General features: G+C 41.6%; 1 protein-coding gene across 3 annotated transcripts in view; it reads right to left on the reverse strand.

Annotated features, from left to right (window-relative positions):
• Positions 1–2,282: 2,282 nt before the first annotated feature.
• ENPEP (glutamyl aminopeptidase) overlaps positions 2,283–17,548 on the reverse strand; it is a 38,547-nt gene continuing 23,281 nt past the window's right edge. For all 3 annotated transcript variants that reach the window (XM_080591306.1, XM_080591304.1, XM_080591305.1), the window contains exons 9-21: positions 15,512–15,577; positions 13,711–13,776; positions 12,614–12,765; positions 9,055–9,134; positions 8,574–8,701; positions 8,403–8,458; positions 7,449–7,599; positions 6,624–6,697; positions 6,413–6,514; positions 6,132–6,302; positions 4,501–4,641; positions 3,458–3,536; positions 2,283–3,208 (exon numbers count right to left, since the gene is read on the reverse strand). In XM_080591306.1, the coding sequence (XP_080447432.1) occupies positions 3,059–3,208; positions 3,458–3,536; positions 4,501–4,641; positions 6,132–6,302; positions 6,413–6,514; positions 6,624–6,697; positions 7,449–7,599; positions 8,403–8,458; positions 8,574–8,701; positions 9,055–9,134; positions 12,614–12,765; positions 13,711–13,776; positions 15,512–15,577 (1,416 nt within the window). In that variant the 3' untranslated portion in view covers positions 2,283–3,058. The remainder of the gene's footprint in view (positions 3,209–3,457; positions 3,537–4,500; positions 4,642–6,131; positions 6,303–6,412; positions 6,515–6,623; positions 6,698–7,448; positions 7,600–8,402; positions 8,459–8,573; positions 8,702–9,054; positions 9,135–12,613; positions 12,766–13,710; positions 13,777–15,511; positions 15,578–17,548) is intronic.

A 17,548-nucleotide genomic window follows, 5' to 3' on the forward strand; every position in this document is an offset into this window, starting at 1 on the left:
ATTCTTAAGCTTATCACAGACCATTTGTAAATGCACTAGTTCCTGACCGAAAGATTTAGCATGTACCAGATTTGTTATCCGTCTAGGACAAACAGTCTGAAAGAGGCACATGCCATACAGTACATTCTCCATGAACTGTTTAGGGTAGCAAGAGCACTGCATAATCTAGAGAACATTATTTAAAATTGACAGAACCTTTATCGTGCTATAAAAGCAGCCTTCTTCTGGGGCTTTTCGGTTTACTTCCACGTTCACCCACCTACTTAAGATCAATGCAGACATCCAACAAACCTTTCTGTAACATCAGAAGTACCCAAGCACTGGCCAAATGTCTCTCTGATCAAGTACCACTCAGGCACAAAAGCTGCACGTGGTCCTCCTGTCTTCCTGAGTGGGGCAGGACTGCAATGACAGGAGGCAATTTCTTGGTTCACTACTTTAAATCCCTTTCTCTCCTCCATGCACGCAGGGTCATGCACCCAGTTCTTGCTCAGGCTTGTACTTGGCTTCCTGCTCTCTCTTTGCCTTAGTGGTATTTTTCTGTTGTCTCTCTCTGATTGACCTTTTTGGTTTTTTTCCACGACAGCAGTGCACGGTACTACCGATATGTGCCTTGTCTTGAATAGTGCTGTGTCTGTGGGTTTGGGATGAAGGCTGATTTTGTTAGAGCTTTCGAGCACCGCAGCAAATCTTTGTGCCTTCTTGTGCTTTCCCTGATGAAAGCCTACCACTGTAGCTAACAAGGTAGACAAGTTTGAGCCCACTCCACGGTAGCAGCACCTACATATTACAAAGGTTAGAAATCTCTTAAACTAACTGCTTAATCTTAGCCCATTCACACATTTCTTCCTACAGCAAATTGAGGCAGAAGCATAGGAACAGTTAAAGAATCAGTTCTTTCTGCCAGATTTCAGTGCCTTCTCTTAAAGGGAAGACTGCTGAGCTAGCTCCTTGAGCATCTTTGTGTCAGTTCTGCATCGTTCCACATGGTGGTCAGCAGGAGTTAAATACCTGTCACTAAAACAAACAGCACCTGCAGCCCAAGCGAAATTCTGTGCCCTGACCGTAGGTACTACTGCCCAGTCACAGCACTACAGCGTGCTGACAGCATTACAGCGTGGGGTGGCCAAACCAGTCTGTGACCTTGACACCAAGAGAGGTGTTACTCGTTTTCTGGGCTTCCAATTCACTCCCTGAAAATGGAGAATGATGGAGGCGAACCCATACATCTCCTCCCGAGCAGGCAGCTGAACAAGGCCGGTCCCATGGCCTGATCTGCTGGTGGTTTTGCTTCACTCTCGCTGTCCTCTGTGTATCAATCTGAAAATAAGAAAACCTGGCAGAAATTGCTTGGCCCTCTGCTGCCTCTTGGCCTTAAAGAGAAGCTGGTGCCTATAGCCAGTTGTTACCGCTGTTAGTCAGCATCCTGTCATGTTTTGTTTGTGGGAGGCAAATGGCTGCTGACATTTTCCTTTGACAGGACGGCTGACTTGGTCACCAGATCAGCCTGGGCTTGTTGCAGCTATTTGGGTATCTAGGGAGAGGCCCAAAACTGTACCAGCCCTGAATCTCCTGGGGGAGTAGGGTAAAGTGTTTGTTTCCACCTGTGACTATATGTGCTTCTCTGGAGCCCCCTGTGCTGAACAGAAGCCCAAAGGCAAGCAGAGCTTGTACCCCAGCATTTCTGTACATCAGAGACACCTCTTCAGCATCTCCAGCTTTTCCTTTGAATAGCATTGCAGGCTAAAGGGAAGAGAAGTGCTTTTCCGTGCTTCTGTCATCCCATCTCACTGCAGTTCCCAGACAGCTGTGCCTCACCTCTCCCAGATCTACCTACGGGGAGATGCTTTGTGGCCCTGCTCCCGGGGCATTCGCACAGGGACCAGCTCCAGCTGCTTCCCTTCTGCTGCTCCTTTCCACCCAGGAGACCAGGGAGAAGGCGGTGAGGATGGGGCCGATGCTCACGTCTGCTGCCTGCACGGTGTCAAGACGCAGCTCAGAGGCAGGCAGAGTGGCCCCAGTGCCTTCCCCAGCATCGCAGTGGCAGAGGGACTGGAAACAGAGAGTTGTTTCTTTGCTGCCTGTGCTTCTGCTGTCTACTGATTTGCAGTCCTCTGCCTGACTTTGCCATTTTTTTAATTCCTCGGAAGAGGGAGTAGATGTTTTCCCCTTAAAAGTCACTGAAGCTATATGTACCCCATAGCTGGGCTATGAAATGGCTGCTTTTCTATATGCCATGCAGTTTTCCCACTTTATTAGAAAGAGACTGAGACTTTCAGGTAGATTTTCTAAATTTTATTTTTCCTTAAGAAAGGAGACAGCAAGTACCATCTGTCTTTCTTTGCAGTAAAGGCTGCCACAAGTTCTTTTGACAAGATTTAGAAATAAGACAAAAATAACTAGACAACCCCTTCCCCAAGCTACCGAATCCCAACTAATAACATTGAAAAAGTAGCTGATAATATTGATCCCTTGTGTACCAGTAGTTAAACTTCAAAAATCAATGGAGATGGAAGCTTAACCGGCCTTTCTGTAGGATAAGAATGCAAAGCTAAATCCCAAATGTAGATTTTGTAAATGAATATAAATATAGGGGGCGATTTTCAGGCAAAGTTTAAATCACTGCATAATTCCCTTTTCTCCAGAACAAAGCTCCCACAAGGTGCACATGGAAAGGAATCCCTGAGTGTAGTAGGTGTACTTCTGTATCAACCACGAAGTAGTTTTTCAGAGTGGTATATGGAAGGCCTGAGAGCCGCTTGATAAGCAAGGACCCCAATTCTGCCATCATTTCTGCCTTGAGTAACTTGAAATATTTGTCCTGTTTATTCAGGCAAATGAATCTCTCAAAATATAAAGCTATTCATGTGCACAAGCGCTGGCAGGATCCAGGATCAGCAGCTACACAAACATTGCTCTGGCAGTGGTCTCCTGAGTGGTTGCAGAAAAAATATTAGACCTTGGTCCCCTAAAGTACCTAGGTGAGAAATCCGCATTGCTAAATATCTCTGAGGATCTGCACGCCCAGAATGAGGGCCTGGTATTTTTAACTAAGACTTTAAGGGCCTTTCCATGACTCTAGCCATGCTCGTATCTCCTCCTTGTTATCTTTCAGCCACTGAATGTTAGTCTTCACCTGCTCGATTGACTGACTCCTGGGTGATTCTCCTGCCCCAGCATTAGGATATTTCTCAAAGAAATTTTCCATCTGGAAAAGAGAGAGAGAAAGAATTGGCATGAAGCAGATAACGCCGTCATTGGCAAGTAGGATTTTATGGGGACCAGATCAAGTGCAGTTGGGGGTGAGAGCGATATTTAAGCTCAAGCTAGTAGCACTGGTAAAGCTTTACAATAATTCATACTGCTCTAGATACTTAGGGAATAAAAAGTCCAGTTTTCTGACCAGTAGCTTTTAAAATGTGGTGGCTTAGAACCAAGAGAAGTGCTGGCACCATACCTGCCAAAGCTGGAGTTCAGTGTTAAAGGTTTGGCTGATGGTTACTATTCGGCCAAGGTTTCTGTCATTTATGGTGAATCTAGGGAAAAAAATATAATAATAATAATAATAATGTTTGATGCAAAGCTGTTCAAAATAAAAGACAGAAGTAATTATCTGAAGCTTAAACTTCTAACAGCCCTATAATAAAATAGATGCACCCATATTTCAGCATTTTTGGAAACACGTGAAAAATGGTACTCCTAGAGAATATCTATACTGTTCTCAAATAAGTCTAGTAATGGAATGATTTCTTCTGGGGGATTATTATTATTTTAACTTATGGTTTATTGTCTCACATTGGAAATCGGGTGTTTCAAGACATTTTGGTCCTCCCAGGTCTATCTCCTGCTGTGGAATGAACTGCTTAGCAATACAAACACTGCCTGGTTCGCAGCTCTAGGCTAGCAGGTGGGTTCTGTTTCTGTGCCCTCATCCAGCATTTAGATACGGGAAGGAAGGAGAGGGAAGTCACTCCAACAGGGAGGAGCAAAACTAAGAGGTTTGTTGTTACTTCCACTGCTCGTCTGTACCTCCTGCTGCTTGCTGTTACCACCAGAAGGGTTTTAATTCTAAAATTACTGCTCTGTACACTGTCTTCTCATTATGAAATCAAGAGAAGGAAAACTCTACATCAGAGTGGAGACATGACTGACTACTGCAGAGCATTTCCATGCAAAAAGAAGAGATTTCTACATGTTTAGTGGAACTTTCTATACTTTTTCATCACCATTTATCGGTAATGGTCATTTAGGGAAAGAATGGTTTTTGAGTTAGCAGCCAAGTACTTTTTCACAGAAGGTGGCTGTAATTGTGTTGGTTATGCTTTTGGTTTTCATTATGAAAAGAAGCTGAGCATAAGAACTGGTTGCTTTTACAGAAATGAAAGGAAACTCACAAACTTTACCTTTCCAGAGAAAAGAAGAGGACAGTGATTATGGCTGTACAGTGACAACAGAGAAAGGCCTGTAGACCTAAACTGCTCCATGAGGTCATTAACGTACCTGTCAACTAAGTATTGCCAGTTAAGCCGAATCCAGTCCCAGGCCATTGTTTTGCCATAGGTGTTATAGGAGATGTATCTCAGGACTGTGAACACATCTTGGCTTTTGATGAAGTTCGTGTCGTAAACATATTTCAGATACCTAAAGGAAATCCCATAAGAATCAGTGCCTTTCATGGTTGTTACCAGGGAAAGCAAACAATAAGTTAATACTTTCAATGCAGACTTCACTGATGTCAAAGAGAATTAATGCAGTGCTAATGCCTATGTTTCTCAAGCATTTGCCACCACAATTTACAGTCATTTCCAAGCAGGAATATTATTTTTGTCGAAAGCATTTTAATGGTGAAGTACACCAATCTAAAACATAACTACCTGTTGAAAACTGTATTAAGAGATCATAGAGTGTTGAAAGTAACCTGGACAGTTGAGCATCTGTTTAGAAAAGAAGTAGAGTTCATGCCGCTAAGTTACTTGAAAATAGCCCAAATTTTTTTTATTTTTTTATTTTTTTATTTGTGAATACAGTTTTGATGGCTACAGAGGGGGGATCCCTCAGCATGCAAGTGTGCAGGGCAATGAGGAGCATGGTCATGGCTTCTCAGCAGCAGAGCCTTTGGCTGTCATGTGTTGGGATTATGTTTTGTCTCTTTTTTTTCCTATATGCAGGTGCCAGGAACAATTTATCAAACCATTTGCTCTTTTTCCCTCCCTTGGTATTTTAATAATAAATTAAGAGGCAAATTTTCCCTGCTTTAGGAGGGATTCTTTATTTTTTGCAAATTTAGGTTGATCTAGATAATTAATTAATGCCTTCATCATGTCAGTGATTACTTATTGAATGGCTTTAGGTTATGGCTCTTGTGGCCACAAGAATTTATGAATACAGCTGCCTCCTACCACTATTTTAATTACTCCAACTCTTCTATTTACTCTTCCAGAACCTCCTGTACTTCCTTGTTTCATCTTGTCTAAACTTGGGTCTCATTCACGCAGAGACTGCTCCTTTTTATGATATTTAGACAGAGCTCCAGCAAAGTGGTGTATGGTCCCAGTGAAGATGTTTGCCTGCGGCTCTGCTCTGTGGTACAACTGCACACAAAGGTATCCGATAAGCTTAAAGGAATTGGTGTGGCCATGCAGAGTCACAGCCAGGGGAGGTGCTCGCCCAGTCTGACGGCTGCACCAGCCTGGCACAGCAATCAGGTTCCCCATCAGTGCATCGGTACCCTTTGATTTTGAGTCCCTTTCCTGGTCTGGGATGAACAGTGCTCTGTAAGTCTTGCTTCCCTTTCCTGATTATAGAAGAAATGTAGAAGAATATTTTTCTCCTGCTGCCTATGAGGCAGCTAAAATTACACAGGATGAAGGCACTGCTGGAAAAGCTGAAGGCTGTTGATCACATGCAGAAACAACTACATGTTCAACATCTTTCCACTAAAGGAGCAAGGCTTTTTTTCTACTATGGCACAATCTCGGAGGGGGGTGTTAGATAACTGTGCTTTAAAATGTGTTGCATTCCTCATGCTGTAATCTGACAAAATGACAGCACAGGAGAGAGGAGAGGTGAATGAGCAAACGGTGAATAGTTGCGTCTCAAGGGAAAGAATAATCTTTGTGTATGTAAATCACCTGTCCAAAAGGCTGATGTTATTCACTGACGCCAGGCCATACAGCAGTTTTTCTTTTTCTTGTGCTAATGAACTTTCCTGGTACATCTTGAACATGTAATTCCACGATGACTCATTGCCGGAGTTCTGCATCCCATAGCGATATACCAGGAGTCGGAGATTTACAGCAATGCTAGCATAAAGAAAAAAGCACTTTAATATTCTTCCCCCTTTCCTGCTTGAGATCTGTGACCACGTCACAGGCAGTGTTATTCACCAGCCACAAAAATCATGAGCTCTCACGTTGTTCCTTGTAGCCATTGCTCAAATTGTTGAGAAGCACTGCTCAGAGACTCTGGGTCATTCATGCTGCACGCAAAGTCGAGAACAGATGCACGAAGAAGCCTTTAAAAGAAAGAGAAGGGAAGAGAGAGAGAAATATTCCTTCTGCTTAGCATTCTTTGAAACCACCAATAATATCATAAAAGAAAGAAAGAAAGAAAGATTTTTCAACCTGTCCAAATGGCCTCCAGAATCACTCCAGCCCAGTTTATTCACAATGGGTTTTACCAGATGGCGAAAATATTCCTGAAGTAGAAACAGGGTTTGGTTATTTGTATAGATTTCATTAAAGAACAGCGTATTTATCTTTATAGGTTATTCTCATTTATTTTCCAAGAACTAGCATCTCTTAAACAAAAAGTAATACAAACACACACACACAATCTTTCCAGATCGCCACAGCATGCTCACACACTCTTGCTTGTAGGACTGAAGGGCGAAGTCAGTCAGAACGGCAGAGTCTGCTTCTCTCGAGCTTTGCCCATGCTCCAAAATGAAAACCAAGGTATAGCAAAGGCACACTGCCATAACATTTTTTCCAGGGGTAATCCTGAATTCAGGACATAGTTATTTTAGTGACCATTGAATCTTGTTCAGCTTCAGCTCAACTATCAAACCTTCTGACTGACAAGTTGAGACGTAGCCGTTCTTCACGTTGAGGACAAGTGTCAGAGATCTTGTTGCCCAATACATCCTTATTTAGTGGATGCCGAGCAGCCTTCAGAAACAAATGACTGTATTGTGGCTTATGGTGATGGATTATACGAATAATTAGGCATAATTTCTTTCCTCCAAGTACATAGACTTGAATTGATCCAGGTAATTCAGAGATTGGTACTAAGCAGCTTTCAGCACTTTTTTGAGTACAGTAACAAAAAGTAAATCCTGATAGCTCAGCAACACTGAAAATCACTTGAACTTCAATATTATTGCCATTACAGATACTGAACTGTCAGATCCAGTAGTGCCATGCAGGAATGTATTTTTGCTTCATCACCTGAAACAGGGGATAGAGATCTGTATCGTCTTCAAGCATATCTGCGATGTAAGTTACAGATGATATAACTCTATGCCAAGGTAAATAGTCTGCTTCATTTGTTAAGTATTTTGTGAGCTCCAGAGGAACAGAGTAACTCACAAGTCCAGCTCTGAGGAAGGAGAAAACATAACTTCTGTTATTTTAATGAATTTGGAGAACTCACTTCTTTAAAGATACTAGAAGGCTACTCACTTTAGAAGGTCCGAAATAATAAATTTTGACGGGGGAAACAGTCTGGTATGTAATGTGGGACGCATTTTACAAAGAGATCACTGAGGACCACTGTTGGCCAATGCCTAACTGCAGGAGCTCTCACTGTAATGAGAAGCTGCCCATGTTGTGCAGCAGCCCAGTGCACCCACAAGTGGGCAGCCCTCAACCGAGTGTATTAAATCGTGTCCCACAACAGAAATGGCTGGTTCTGGAGACATGCTGAAAGGCTGAAGAGCTTCAGACTTACGGGCTATTACAGAGTTCACCTAAAGTTTATCTGCGTCAGCATGGCTGGGAGCAAGAGCTAGAAGTATCTAAGCAAGTTTCTGAACAAGGTAGCTGAGGTGGGAACTTCCTAATGTCCACGCTGTGCCTTGAAGGCATACCTCTGATTTTCTGGACACCTGGCTTCTTCTGGAGCGCTTCCATCATTGCTTCCTACATGGCAAAAGCACCCCTTTCTAAGAACTCCTCCTTTTTCTTCCACTGAGCAGAGAGGGAGCATTTCTCTTGACTATGTTAGTACTGCAGGTTACCAATGCATACTTGTATTTGTTCTTTTGAAAGGACAATATAAGTAAAAAAAAAAAAAAAAAAAGTAAAAAATTCAGAATTTTTCTTTCAATCACCTGAGTTAATTCTAAGAGGCAATGGAAAGTGAAAAACCTGTGTTGAAGTCTCTGCAGGGAATTAGTTTACCTTGCTAAAGAAAAGGCATCATCCAAAATCCCCGCACGGTCAGCAGCTGATAAATTCTGTATGAAAAGAGGAAGAGGGTGATCAAGAATGTATAGATTATTTCCAGATACAAACTGTCTCTACAGACTTCTGTAAGACACCAAACAGACAAGTTAATGTTACGACACTCACTCCGTGGCCGTTGAGCAGAAGCCTGCTTAACTCGGTCCAGGTTTGATTATCATAATTCACACGATAAAATCCGATGTGGTCTGGATTCACGTTCACAAAAGAATCGGGAGATGATGTTATTGTAATTCCTGCAAAACAAACCAACAGTGATCAGTTTGTGCATCTGATATGACATAGAACTTAGTGGAGATGTCTTGGCTCCAAAAGTAGTATTTGGTTTTAATGAACATCAAAATAAGATCCAGACCTCAATTATAATTATTATATTTATGATTATTGTTATTATAAATGGCTGTGAGGAACAATGAGTTATTATAGACATTAATGGATACCAGCACTTGTGTTAGAATAGGGAATTGTGGTAATTACTTGAGGCTGGCTAGTTTTTAAATTTAAAATGGAGACCTCTGTGATTAGGCTGAAGATTGACATTGAAAAGCTTTATCAGTGCATTGCTAGTAAAAGAGTAGGGGAAGTTTACCTGCAGAATCTGATGTGTTGTACAAAGTATAATTCGTTGAATTCCCCAGTCCCCATTTCACTGGTATATTCCATTTGTAACTGAAATTATTTAAAGAGAAAGAGAATCAAATGACATTTGAAATCAAATGCTAAAAATAAAATTCCAGTGTATGCTTCTAATGGGCTTAATGTGTACGCCGTGTTTTATGAAGCCAACTGTGTATTTATGCATGTATAAATATACCAAATACCCCTTGTAACCCCCCCCAGCTTTTTTTTTTTTGATTATGTGTCTAACGTATGGCAGCTGCACGATCTGCCAGATTCTCTCTCTCTCTTTTTCTTTTTTTTTTTCTTTCTTTTTTTTTTTTTTTTTTTTAATCAATGGAACTGCTAGGGCAGTTCAGAATACATCATTCTTCATCTCTTGGTAACAGTGCTGGAGAGAGTAATTACCTGTAATCAGAGAGAGATTGTGTGGATGAATTTCTGGTGTACTCTGTTGTGTAGCTAATTATCATAACTCTGGAACACGCAGCTTTGAGTAGTATCTTTATGTCATATCAGATAATAATCTAGCAGGGCACACACCAATTAATTTAGTAAAAGATGATTATATGTGGATGGTTCATGTCAGTGTTAATATGGCTAGGGCTTTCTGCAGACACCAGATAACCTTTATAACGCTCACTTGAAACAAGTGTTTAAGTGTTATTAAACCCTTTCTACAGATGGGAAAACTGAAAGAGCTTAAGCAACCACTGCCGTACAGCCAGTAAGACCTCTTGCCATTTCCACCCTCTTCTCCTTCTCTGAGACAACCGTAATTCCTTGACTGTAAAGCACCGAGGGCCAAGCGTGACCTTACCTCTTGCTCCTCGATTCCACAAATACCCCCAGTGGCCAAGTGCAGGCTTCTCAGCCTGGGCTATGCCCTGTGTCCAAGCTGAGTGAGGACAGCCCAACGCTTAGACATTTGGGCTGTAAGCACAGCCCGACCAAGAGTATGACTGGACAGTCAGAGAAGTAGGAGAGCAGAGCAAGCCACGGGCACACCTGCACTGCCACCTACACAGGGCTGCTAAAATTAATAAGCTATTTTGTTCCATGTTAGAACATTACAGTCCATCCCAAGGAGGTATTTATTCCATCTGAAGTGCCCTGCTGACAAGTGCTCCAGGAAAACGTGAGCCTTCTTTACAGCCCTGGATTAAGTGAATGGTCATTAACTTCTAGGAAATACCAAAATGAGGGTTATGGCATCTCCTGCTGCCTCCAGGAAGAAACATCAGCTATTGTTTTGTATCTTCTAAACAAAAACATTTTAACAGATTTATACACTTTGAGTTTTTACTAGTACTCTTATGGAGCTTACTGCTGTGGAATTTTGAAAGGTTATTGTTTGGCCAGAAGCCTCAGTATTGTGTTTCCTCGGGAGAAAGCCCATAAAAGACATTTAAAAGAAAAAAAAAAGAAAAAGAAAAAAAAAAGGCTTGGAAATGCATTTAGTAGTGGGAATTTTATTTAGTTTTCTTTGCATGTTCTTGAGATTACATGCATAAATACTTTTCCTGAGCATCTGATACAATAGCTATGTCCTCTTAATGTCCTGTGCACATTGAGGACGTGTTCCTGACATGCTATGCTGCAGCCACATATTTGCCCAGCAGCACTATTGTAAGAGCACAAGCTTTCAAACTACTATTTCTTTTGAGTGCCAGCATGCAGCAGAGGACTCTTTCAAGCCAAACAAACTTGAAACAAGCAGGCAGCTTATGATACCATCCCTGCAGGGTTCAGAGAATAAAGCATATACAAGACTTGGACTCTTCACTGCTTAAATCAAAACAGTGCATCCAGATGTGAAGTGGGCCAGCCTCATCTGGATCTGGTAGGATCTCTTTAAAACCTTTCTCACTCTCATCTCCAAGGGTTGAAGGAGGAGGTAATGACTTTCAATGGACTTTTAGGCAAGGGAGTAAGTCTGTCCCAGGATAGATAATATCAGCATAATGATATGTATTATTACTGCATTTCATTTCTAAGTCATTTATAAAAACTGCACATTGAGAATCAAATTTCCCTATTGCTTTAGAAATGGCAGGCGCAGTGCACAGCTCAGGTTCTTGACGGGTTAAGGTAGGAACCATGCTGGGATTTCTTCTCAAAAAATAACAAATGACAAGGTACTGTAAGTCTTGAAGTCAGGCAAAAGTCAGATTCCTGAGTCTGCTATCTCAGAGCATAGTGCAATAAGTCGAGATTTTTAACACAAAGAGGTAATTTTTGCTTGAATAGTCTGTAACATCAGTCTTCATCTGGCACAGGGCTGGAGTTTGCAGCTAGTGGTGCTTCAAAACCAGCAAACTTTTCTGCTTGTGTTGGGAGAAGTACAACATCGCAAATGCTTGGTTAATAATCTCATCCCGACTCTTTTGATACCTATCCAAAACTGCCAATGCCATGGGTCTTCCCATTGCTCAAGTGTTTTCTTTTAAAGCAGAAACACAGTTGTTTCTTTGCTTTCTCATTGTTATTGCTCTTTGTATTAAAATAACTAGTAAAAGCTAGTGGGAAATGCATTTGGGTTAACTTGCTTCCTGTTCATACATGCAATTTTTACTGGTTTAGTTGTACGGGGCTAGTTCAAGGAATGAGCAAGACTTTCCTAATATGGGGTAATTTGAATCTTTTTCACTGAAGCATTAGCAAAGTTGCATTGCCTCAAAATTGAGGCTGGCTAAGAATATACACAATGGCAGCTTGGAACAGTAACTCAGCTGGTTAATGCTATGGTGTAGCAGAGTCATTTTTCCATGCTGTTCCACCACCCCACAGGCAGGGTTCATCTCCCCTTAAGCTGGTCATCTGGTAATTAACAAATATGCTTCTGTTCAGTATCCCAGCTGTCTTGAAGAGGGTAGATGTATATCTACAGCTGGTTGTCTGGACACATTAAGTCTGAGAAGGCTATTTATGACTATTGTATATATGGTTAAAATTAAACAATACCACCCCGAGCTAAACAGGAGGAAAAAAAAAAACAGCTCTTGATGAGGTTTCATATCATTTATACATGACCAGCTATTTCACAGTAATTCATGTTTTTAAGAGATGTAGAGAAGACCCTGTACTGTGATATATTGTACATCCTCTGCAATACAGGAAAAGGAATAAGCTTTCGTGGTCTAAGATACCTGGATCATAGTATCTGGTTTCTGGGCAAAGACAATTTTGTGCCATTTTTCTTTGTTCTGGCAGACAGTAATTTGTAGTTGTTCAGCAGATGTCTTGCAGTCATCTGAGCTGTCCATGCATGGGACTGAGATCTTGTGAGAGACCCTGTCCAGTTTCACTCTGCTGTGTTTGAGAATGAAGCCCTGAGAAAAGGTCTGATGTCGTGCTAAATTTGAAATATTTGCATCAAAAATCCTGTTAGTTTCTTTTAAAAACAAGCTCTGAGAGTAAGCTTACCAATAATGGGTATTAAACTGCCTACTTTCACATCAGTAAGAGAGGGTGCGTACCTCTACAGTATTTCTACCTGGTTTGGACAGACATTTACAGTAGGCTCTTACCCAAGATCAGAGGGAGGAGAAGAAGCATCTGCACTGGGATCCAAGAGAAAACGTTTCTGGCTGAATACTGAATTACTTCCCATCTCCAGTACAGGGTAGCCCATCTGCCTAGTCCATGTGTCCATGACTTCGCTCACAGGTTTATTACTGGCCTGTGAATGGTGGGAGAAGGTTGCAGTGAAAAAACAAACTCAGGCCAAAGAGGAAAAACAACAACAACAACAAAACAATCTCTGAAAGAAGGAATGATCTAGAAACTTGAACACAGCCAGAGGAAATGAGAAGTACATGGAAAGGAGACTAGCTAGTAACGCAGACAAGAAATACTGAGTGTCTTTTGAGGCCCCTTGCACACTCTTAGTCTCTCATTTTTTTCCTGAGGAAGGAACAGAAGAGGACAGAAAGGATATAAAGAGCCTTTTCTTCAAAGCCAGCAGTTACCTTGCAGCATTTTGAGTGTGAAGGAGGAGACATTATTATCACTAGCAGCTACGCTAATATCAAATTTGATCCCTACTGTGGAGCACAAACTTCTACACTAGAGACAGGAGCTGGAGAAAGCTGCCACTGAGATAGATGGAAAGGAAAAGTCCAGACCAAAAAAAAAATGAAAAAAAAAATAAAAATGGAAAGAGCAGAAAGTGATGGCACAGAGAATGACCCAGATGGGACTCAGAAGCTGGAGGTGGAGACAAGCACCAAAACTTCTTGGTAATGGATACTGTTGAGAGCTTTCAAACTGACGACTCTTGTTAGAGATGAAGGAGAATATGGGGTGTAAGTGTGTGGTGAATGTGGAGTGTTTTCACCCATCAAATGAGTTTGGACTGGAGGGGAGATGCTACAGAAGCAGTCAATTTGTTAACAAGGCCTCCTTTCTTTTTTCTTACTCCACTCCTCACACTCTTCTGCCAAAACTGAAGAAATAATATATACTCGCTAGAAATGAGTTGCGTTGGAATACACTGGGATGCTGCCTAGCTTATGATCTCTCATTGACAGAAGAGCTACAGAATACAAAAAGGTTGGGAAATTGAAATCAGCAGGGTGAGATCTGAAGCTTGTATTAGTGAGGGTTTGATTGCCGCAAAACATACCGTTTCCAGAGCTTCCCAAAAATGCTGTGTCTTGGCATTCTGGAAATGGTGGTTCTTCAAATATGCCTAGAGAGAGGTAGAAGACTGTGAAAATACTATCAGCTCTTTTTCTTCTCCTGTGAAAACAATACACACATTCAAATAGGATCAGTTGTACAGAATATCTGTGGGGGTAGTGCGTTGAACCTGGAGGGACTTTGAGTTACAGATACACTGGTGTATTTCTCTGTCTTTACTGGCAACATTCACCACACAGGGTTCCTGTAGGATATGCTACAAATATATTAGGCTGTTCTAAAAATAAATAAATAAATAAATAAAAATCTGTTGTCTTAATTTCTTAAGTACAGGAGACAGCCAGTTGCTTTAAGCAATCCTTGTAGCTTTGCGTATGCTGAAAACATGGAGAAGTTCCTCAGAGAAATACTGAAAAGGTCATTCCGTTGAATAAAAAGTATTTCCTAGTGATAATGTTGTAGGTGGGAAAGTACTGAAATGTTTTAAATCACTCATAATATGGTATGATTGGTTTTTACACACACAGACAGACATAAATACATCAATTTCTCAGGAGACAACTTCAATTCTTATGAACTATTGTTTTAAATATGTCCACCTCAAAGAGAAAACCAGCAAAGACCAAAGTGTCATCACGGAAGATAAAGTTGCTCACTGAAGAGATATTTCTGGCTCTGTGCATAAAGCTCCCCAGCACATCCGCCCTGTGCTGCCGTGGGAGGTTAAATGGATCCATATTCGTCTGATAAAGCTCCTTTGCCTTCCAATGTATCCTGTAACGCTACAAGCCAGCAAGTTCCAGTGTGACTCACTAGTATGAAATATATTTGTACTTGAAGAGTTCTTCGTGTTTTATTTGAATGGACACCAGTGTATTTATTCTGTTGCAAATTTCTGTCTAACGAAAGAGGCTGTTCGGAGGAGGCAGCTATTTCAGGTTTCACGATCTGTGGACTCGGAGTGGTAGCAGGACAGGCTGGCCACCTCTAAGCTGTGATTATAATGTCCATTACGAGGAATAACAGTATTTGGGTAAGCGTCTGCCCATCCTAAACGCTGTTCCTCTCCTTAGCCTTACCTGCCTGTCGTTAAGTGTGCTTTCCTACCCTGTTAACTGGATTCTGGTGAGGTTTAGTCAGCAGATGGTGCTGTTTGTCTCACTGTTAGCCACAGCTACCTGCTTTTGTGTTCTTGAAAGCTCCGAGTAAAGAGGAAGTATTTGACTTTTGTGGACAAGGTGGCTGCATTTTCCCATACTGTAGAACTGTCCTGACTGAATATATGAAAGGAAAAAATACAAGGAAAATACAACTTTCCTGTAGCGGCCAAAAAAGTGCTTTCTAGAAGGGGAGAAGCTAAGAGCAAATTTGATAAACCTGCACTGTAACTTTTCAGGGGAATTCAGAGGAAGAGTCTCCCTGCATATTGGGCATGGGTGGACTGGGAGGCTATGGCCATATGAAACTGCAAAGCCATGCTTTACAGATGAGTGAGGGGATCCTAGCTGACAGCAGGGCAAACAGCGGGGTTGAGGAAATTTCTCTACTATCGGCTGTCATGAATTTAGGACCTCACTGATGGGCTGTCAAATCTTCCTGCAGTTCACATTCCCGTTCTGTGGGAGTGTGGAGCGTCCCCTTGGCATTGTCCGCTCAGTACTGAAATGAGTTAAATATTTCTGCTGCTGATAGAGAGTCTCTGGTATTGACTTTTTGCACAACGGCTTTGTTGTTGCCACCTGAGGAAGGGCTGCCTTTCTGGTGTGTTTTGGTGCCACTCGTACCTGACACCCTTTCTGGAAGAGGTCCGGCGTAATCCAGTCTTGAAGCATCCTGAGAATCGATGCACCCTGAGGACAAAGGGAAAGGGAAGAAGGTCATTCCACGCTGCTCTAACGCTGTATTCCCATTCACCTAAAAAGCAACGTGTGAACGAATGTTTTATAACGCCAAAGCAGAAACCATCCATCTGACTAAAGAAGTGGTTTTTCTAACCCCTTCCCGGCACTGCATGCCTGCCTGCCCAGACCTGGAGATTAATTCTGCATGTGAGGGCTGGTCTTTTGTGGAGATCAGATGCCCACCCCTGAGCCTTGCAGCTGGGGGTAACTGTCCCACTCCTCTGCCACTTTGTACAAGCAGGGCTCCCTGTTTCACTCGCAACAGAACAGGAGAGAGGGCATCTGGGGAACCAGCCCCATCCAGCCCGAGCAAGGAAGAGAGCTCTGCAGAGTGCCCAGCAGGTAGGGAACTCCTAAAATGCTGCAAGTCTGGGGCACCACCTGTTGGGGATGCCAGCTCCAGATTCAGAATGAGCTTTGCTTAGGACCAGTGTAAGAGCTTTTGTCTCTGAAACAGGGTAGAATTGGGATCAGAGAAGTGACTTATTTGGGTCGAGGAAATAAAACAATTACGACCTTGAAAGAAGAAAGAAACAAAGGGAATACAGGAGAGTGAAACAAACAAACATGTGGGACAAAGAACAGTATAGGCACAAAATGAGGAAAAACAGAATCAATGCAAACCAATTCCAAAATGCAAAATATGATCTTAAGATCAGTATATTTTCATTTTCCCGACTAAATCAAAGGGCAGCTGAAAGCCTAATGCTATGAATGGTTTAAAAATCCAGTTGTCCCATGAAAAAAAGAATGTTATCTGAGTTCTTAGTAAATCCTGTCTCCTCCATTTGTGTGTCTGAGAATAAAAACTTGGCTGCACGAGTAGCAGGATAGTAACTGAACAGATAAGCTTCAGACTGCTTTCCAAACTATTGTTGCAGAGTCAAGCTGGTCAGCAGATGACTTTTCTGATACAGTAATTTAATGTGTTTGCCATGAAATATGTTCAAGAAATGATTGAGTAGAACTTAGAACAGATATCCATTAGTGGTTATCAAACAGCTGCTAATGATTAATAGTGATCATAAGGCCACATTTATGCATTGTGATATCTCAGTTCCTCAGCTTTATCTTTCAGCCACTTCTTATCTGATACCACCTCTCATAGTCCATCCCCTCTCATTTATATTAAAAATAAGAGTAGAACTGTGCGCTTTTGCAAGCATTTAGGGGCAGCAGAGATTTCCTTTTTGCAGTATACAGTTAATTCCTGCATCTTAATACAACTGGTTTTCAGTCTCTTTGACCACTGTGCGTCCTCTGAAGTTAGTGACTGAGTGCTTTTGAGAAAAACTCATGCTAACAAAATCACTAGTTATAGGAACCCCGGTGTTTTCATAACTTTCCTTTCTTTCAAATATTTGGGAAGGTTCAAGAGAGCAACCTTGATTTGAATAGCTGACCTCATCTCATTGTGATGTCTTTACTTATTACCGAGATGTATTAAGTGCCAAGTATATGACAAGACAGTATGTGGTAGAAATGTGCAGCTTTTAAGCTTAACCTTCTCTAGTTCCAAAAATGCAGAACTCCTAAGAGCAAATTTCTATCAGAACTGCTAAATAGCTGTTTTCCAAAAAGGTAATCAATGCTTGAACTCCAAGGACAAAAAAATCTCATTGTTATTTTAACACAATCTTTCAAATTAAGGGAGATGGTTAAACTGGAAAGGTGAAGTGCAATTTCTTTTAAAGTGTGGATTATGTATATTAATTGTGTATTCACCAGCTCTACTCTAGTACAGCTTTCCTACATTCCTAGTAGGAACGTTTCCTAGTATGTTCATAGTGCTATTGTGATCGTGCAGCAGTCAGAAGTTCACTTACAGAATACACTGCAAGGGCTCCACAGATCCTTCGGCATTTCATTAGGGTTTTAGGAGTGTATAAGCCCTGTAATTGCTCTGGTAAAACTAACAGA

This window comes from Anser brachyrhynchus (assembly GCF_964034855.1).
Source record: "Anser brachyrhynchus genome assembly, chromosome: 4".
NCBI classification, from domain to species: Eukaryota; Metazoa; Chordata; class Aves; order Anseriformes; family Anatidae; genus Anser; species Anser brachyrhynchus.